The sequence below is a fragment of the Filicampus tigris genome, chromosome 6, assembly GCF_054856515.1.
Source record: "Filicampus tigris isolate MCC_2025a chromosome 6, RoL_Ftig_1.0, whole genome shotgun sequence".
NCBI lineage: Eukaryota > Metazoa > Chordata > Actinopteri > Syngnathiformes > Syngnathidae > Filicampus > Filicampus tigris.
This window is the reverse complement of record NC_141222.1, coordinates 18,138,127-18,144,334: the sequence shown is the minus strand read 5'-3', so window position 1 is coordinate 18,144,334 and position 6,208 is coordinate 18,138,127. Positions and strand designations below refer to the sequence as shown.

At 35.5% G+C, this 6,208-nt stretch overlaps 1 protein-coding gene across 3 annotated transcripts in view; it reads right to left on the bottom strand.

The window, feature by feature from the left end:
* Nucleotides 1–6,208, bottom strand: part of coro2aa (coronin 2Aa) — a 36,999-nt gene that overhangs the window by 3,283 nt on the left and 27,508 nt on the right. For all 3 annotated transcript variants that reach the window (XM_086032988.1, XM_086032989.1, XM_086032990.1), the window contains exons 5-10: nt 5,758–5,937; nt 5,382–5,498; nt 2,750–2,854; nt 1,912–2,008; nt 386–498; nt 217–307 (exon numbers count right to left, since the gene is read on the bottom strand). In XM_086032988.1, coding sequence (XP_085889114.1) covers nt 217–307; nt 386–498; nt 1,912–2,008; nt 2,750–2,854; nt 5,382–5,498; nt 5,758–5,937 — 703 coding nt within the window. The remainder of the gene's footprint in view (nt 1–216; nt 308–385; nt 499–1,911; nt 2,009–2,749; nt 2,855–5,381; nt 5,499–5,757; nt 5,938–6,208) is intronic.

Here is a 6,208-nt window from a genome sequence, read left to right as displayed (position 1 = left end):
CAGAAAAAGTACCAGAAAAGAATATATTCAACAGAAGAAAAATATTATTTATAAAAATGTGTCACATCAGAAGTTAAAATTTTACAAGAAAAAAATGTGCAACCCTACCAAATTTTTCTTCCAAGAAAAGATCAACAAAAATAATAATAGCAATATTTCAAGAATAAAAAAAAAAGTCATCCAATGATAAAAATGAATCCCAAAAACGACAACAACCTCTGTCGATGCCGCTGAGCCACTCGTCCGCAGTCAAGGCGGCCTTGTTACCAGCCGTCATCGGATAGATGTCCTCCTGGTACGACTCCGACTGTAAAATGCAACAAAATATGGTGACACTTCCAAAAAGCGTTTTGGTTGCATCGAGATGCTGAGGCCGTCTTCTCACCCTTCGAGGGACGATCATGGACAGTGGCTCAATGAGAGTCTTGATGGTCACCAGTTTATAGAAGCGAAACACTTCGCACAAACTCACGTCTAGGCCTCTCTTTGGCATCACGCCTGAGCACAGCAAAGGAAAATTACTGTGATTCTTATTTTGACATAATCAATGCAAAGATCTCCGTCCTGGCTGCTCAGTACAATAATAATCATCATCGTCATCGTCGTCGTCATCCACCACCGAGGAAAACTTTTTAATTTGATCTAAAGTTGGATTATAAAGAGAAAAAAAATAAAGGACTTTTTTCAAAGAACAAAGTAATATAATAATATTTTGCTATTACCATGACTTCCTGTATATGTAAAGAAAAAAACCTCAAACATCACTATGGTAAAAAAGTTACATTACAAGAATATTCTCAATTTTATTTTTAATATTCAGAGAAAATGTTGACATTTTGATGAAAAATGTTATACATTTATATATTATGATTTTATATTTTATGAAATGAACTAAAAAACCTACAAGGAGAAAAGGCGGAAAATTATCAGAATAAAAGTACATTTCATGAACCCGAAAAATTGCAATATTACAATAAAAGAGGTCCAAATTTTATAAGAACTGCTTCTAATTGTAAAATATTTCAAGAATTAACTAAATGTTTTGACTGCTAAACATTGATTCCAACAAAAAGGCCAAAAATGTAATTCACAGGAATAAATGCAACATTTTCAGAGGAAAAAAATAGTTATATTTGCAAAAAAAATAATTCGCAAATTAAACTAAATTATTTACAAGAGCAAAAAAACCCCACTATTACCAGAAAGTCATAATATCACAAAAATAAACTCTAAATAAAACCAAGAAAAAAATCCCTCAGATATTTATGAGGATAAAGTCTGATAATGGGAATGATAATGAGATTAAACAATATTATACAAGAGGGAAAAATATGATCAAAAAATGAGTCAGGATATTACAAGAGGCTAAAAATGTAATGGATAACAAACATATCACTATTACTACAAAAAATGTAATCTTTCAAGAGTAAAAAAGTCATGAAAACCACCATTTAAAAAAAAACAATTCACAAAATAAACTAACATTTTCAAAAGAATAAATATAATATAAAAAGCTAGTATATCACAGGAATAAACAAAAATACTGTAAAAATGTTAACATGGAAAAATATAATTTTACATGAATACAAACCTTGATATTATCATAAACAAAGTGGAATAAATTTAAAGGTCATATGGTAAAAAAAAGCTGAGAACGAATAAACCCCAAATATTAGCAGAAAAAGTTCAGAATAGTACCAGAATTAACTACAAAAGAAAAAAAAAAAAACAAACTTATATTACCGGAAAAAAGTTGGGCTGCTGCATCATGTTCTGCCTCAATGGCTGCTTTGACTTTCCAAAGCCTACAGCAGATTTGCTTGCAGATGCACTAGCATCAGTACAGTGGGCATTCATCTTAAACGGCTCACAGACAGACAAAAGTGTGTTGTGTATCGGCATGGTCCTTACCCATCCCTTTCTGAGGTAAATTGGAGCGGTACTCGGTCAGGTAGTGGAGGTACGGCTTTTCCGAGCTGATCTCGTAGTACCTGATGTTCCCGTCCCCCTGAAGGAGACACCGGTGCCTCTTAGCTAAGTCTTTGATAACACAGTCCAGTGATACCTTGACTTACAAATATCCCAATTTACGACTTTTTGAGATACAAGCTGCCGCTCGAGCAATTTTTGGTCTTGTGTTGTGAGCAAAAACTCGACCTGAGTGAGCTTGTGGCTCACCGCCGCTAGATGGCGGCAGGGGACTTCGCACCACCAACTGTTGAGTCATTAAAAAGAGAAATGAAATAATGAACTAAATAATAACAATAATATAAAGCAAATGACTAACAAGTGAGTCATGAATTGTGTCTCACCCTCCATCTATCCATCCACTCATCCAGCTATTAAAAACGATTTGAATCGGAAAATCCTACGCTCCCAAACTGAGTCGTACCATATCAAATCGAACTGTAATCCCGCTGAATCGAACCAAACCGTTTCGCTTTACAATTAACTGTCCTTGAATCGTGTCACAATTCAATTGGGTTTGATTGAGTGGCATTACGATTCGTTTCAATATAACCGTTGTCCTATTTATGCATACAATGCAACAACATGTAAAAACTCTCCAAAGACCAAACTATTCAGGTTGATTAAAAATCAACAGAAGATCAAATCATCAGCAAAGTCACATCGATTCAAATCTGTTTTTGTCACACCCCTAATATATACATATATAAATTAAAACCCTAAGTCAAGGTACCACGGTTTTACATTGTAGAGCGCATCACGGATGCTGCGGAACGCTCACCTTGCCGGCCAGGTACAGCATGTGTGTGTCAGGGTCGTAGAACGGAAAGAGGAACCCTGACGAACCATCCAGGTTTTCCTCTAACAAAGGCACTGACAGGTCATCCTAAAACACAAATCAAAAAGGGTAAATAAATTAGTCACATTCATAAAATATGGATCCTTTACACTGCCCCACCTTTCCCGTCACAGCCATAAGAAAGCTGGTCAAATTAAGTCAAATTAAACACATAATACGGCAAAATAAAATGCAACAACACAGCAAAAAGTACCGTGATAAAAATGCATTAAAGTAAGTTGTAAAAATTAAACAATGCTGGGAAAATAAAGTAAATTAAACAAAGTGGTGCGGTAAAATAAAACAAGTTAGGTTTTTTTAATTGTAGTAAAATAAAACACAGCAAGGCGGTAAAATGAAGCAAAAGTAACGCAGTAATGTACTAAAATGAAATAAAATAAAGTGAGGTGGTGAAAAAAGTGAAATAAAGCAAAGTAAGGTGCTAAAACAAAGTAAAGTAAAACAAAGTACGGTGTAGTAATGAAATGAAAAAGTACGGGGAAAGAGGTAATAAAAAAACTAGGTGGAAATAAAGTGAAAGAAAACCGAATAAGGTGGTAAAATAAAGACAAACAAAATCACATGTGGTGTAAATTAAGTATAAAAAAGCACGGTAGTACATTAGCAGTTAAAAAGTAAAATAAAACCAATTTAGGAGGTAATATCAAACCTAATAAAATAACACGCTTGTTTAAGTAAAGTCGGATGAACGTAAACGAATATCAGAATGACGTACATGATTTGAAATATAAATATAATGTGAATATTTCCAAGTTAAAAAGCCAGTCACACATAAATCCATAGCAACATAAAAAAAAAAGTCTCTCGGAGAATGAAAAAAAAAAACACTCAATCCCTAATCCTTCACTTTAAACATAATCCTTTCTTGCATGCCAAAACACCAACTGACAACCACCACATAAAATCATGTTACAATCATCAAATTATGCTATCGTATATAATATATACAGTGGTGCCTTGAGAGTTTAATTTGTTGTTTGTTTGCTTCACAAGTTTAACTCATTCACTCCCATTGACGTATTTATTTATTTTTTCACAGTCCAGCCATTCAATCCCAGGAATTGATTTATATTTTTTTTCCAATTTGACCACATTTGCAATTCAAAACACTCGCATCTCAAATCATCTTTCCCATTTGAAATGAAATGGAGATGCCCGTAATTCGTTACAGCCCCCCGAAAAACAAACTATTTTGCTTGTTTTTAATATGGAAAGATAGCATTATATACTGTATTTTATAATCAAAAAGAATGCAAAGAATTGAACAGTTAGTGCATCGTGAATTAATGTTGCAATCCAATTCATTGTGCTGCTCCTTCTGGTCTTGGCCACTGGGAGGCAGTATTACTCTATACAGTCACGTAGACACAAACAACTTCTACGTACTTGAAATGACTCAGTAAGATGCCATAATAAAAAATAGGATAAAGAATATATGCCAGGGACTACTGTTTTATTATCCCTTTTGCGTCTAAATTCACAACTACCGATGCTAACCATTAGCATGTCATGTATTTCGCATCGTTTGTTAGCTTTATGCTAAGTGGACCATCCCAAAGGCAAAGCTATGATGTTTCACATTCATAACGTCATTGTCCTTGTTTAATGTTTAGCACAATTGTAAAATTCAATTAGGAGTGGCATTAAACATTTTTCAGGCTCTTTTTAAAATTCTCCCAATGACAGCACTATCTAACAATACTGGACTCTTAAATGTTGATCTGTTGTAGTTTCTGGTATGCTAATTCTTGAATGTGCCCACTAGATGTCAGAGTTGTGTTACTACGGTACTTCACTTTCTGTCTGAGGTGACCTTAGCCATTGCATCATCGTGTGTGTGTTCTGATTCGGGTTGCAAATTCCACACTGGTAAACAACAAGCGTGCTTCGGTTCCCCACTTCTACATAAATTGGAATTCTTATTTTTATTATTATTGTTGTTGTTGTTGTATTGGGCCGCAATTGACGTCAATCTCTTGGACACAGAGACAAAACGAGGTCAGAGGAACATAATCTGTCGTTGACCCACGTGACAGACGATCTCATCTTCACAAATGCTCATAAACATTTCTCCTGGAGTCAAAATCACACTTCTAGGCATACCACGTCACAAGTCACAGTTAAATACTAAAGGGGTAAAATGAAGTCAATAATACAAAGCAGTAATATAAAATGGCATTAAATTTCCCCCTTAGAGATAAACAGGGATGATAATGTATGATCACTTTAAAAAATAAAGAAATAAGGAGATGAACAAATAAAACTAAAGAGATTTGTAATATTCATTTTAATAAAACAAAGTAAGATGGTAAAATTAAGTGAAAAAAATAAAGGTATTAAACTTTAGTAGCTAAAAATCAAGTGGTAAAATCAAGTTTAAAAAAAATAAGTAAAAAGTGAATAAAATATACTAAACCAAAATTTGGTCAAATTAAACAAAGTAAGGTCATAGACAAAATAATTTACGCGGTTAAAAAACTGTATTTAAAATAATACATCAAATAAAAAAGTTTTACCATCATTTTTAGGAGTGCAGAAGTGCGCTGGTCCTTACCAGATCCCAAAGTGCAATCTGTCGATCATTCCATCTGGACGTGCCTGAGGTGAGCAGCTTGTTGACGTTGTCCAGAATCAGCACCTTGCTGGCCTTGTGCGTCTTGCAATTGGCTTCCTGGCAACCGGCCCAGCACACAGACGCTTAAACGTCGCAAACGTTACATCACAGCCTTTCAAAACATTTTTGTTAGTCGACTGCCTGAAGAAAAGATGCCAATTTCCACAGTCATGTCAGGTAAAGGAGAGACAGGGGAGATGACTGTCATGAAATATCCCGGAGGCGGGATGACAGCAATAAATGTTCTGTATAAAACTTGAAGTACGGTGGTCCAGAAGGTTCAAGAAGACTGTCTACCCAAAGGTTGCAATTTTACCTGCAGCAGGGTCCCCGAGCGCGGCTCCAGGAGCCGCACTTTCTTGTCCTTGCACGTTGTGGCCAAGAGGCTGGCGTCCGTGTTGAAGGACATGGACAGCACCACGTCAGTGTGGAGGCTGATGGTCCGCACGGGATTCTTGATCACCTGCTCCGGACAGTCCAGGTTCCAGATCATCACCTGGAGGCGGGAGGAGAGGACGCCTCAAGCATGGTAAAGCAACTAAACGTTTAGCTTTGACTTGTTTTGTGTGTTTTTTGAATTGTATCGGCTAATTGGTGGGGTTGGGTCCAATTTTTATTGTTTTTCTTTCTTTTTTTTTTACTTCAAGATATAAAGGTGAAGCCTTTTTTTACACAGCGAGCACTTTACTTTGAAGTCAACCAGCCTTTTTTTTTTTTTTTTTTTTTTTTGTTAAGCTGTGTGTGATCTTTATCATAAGAACACATCT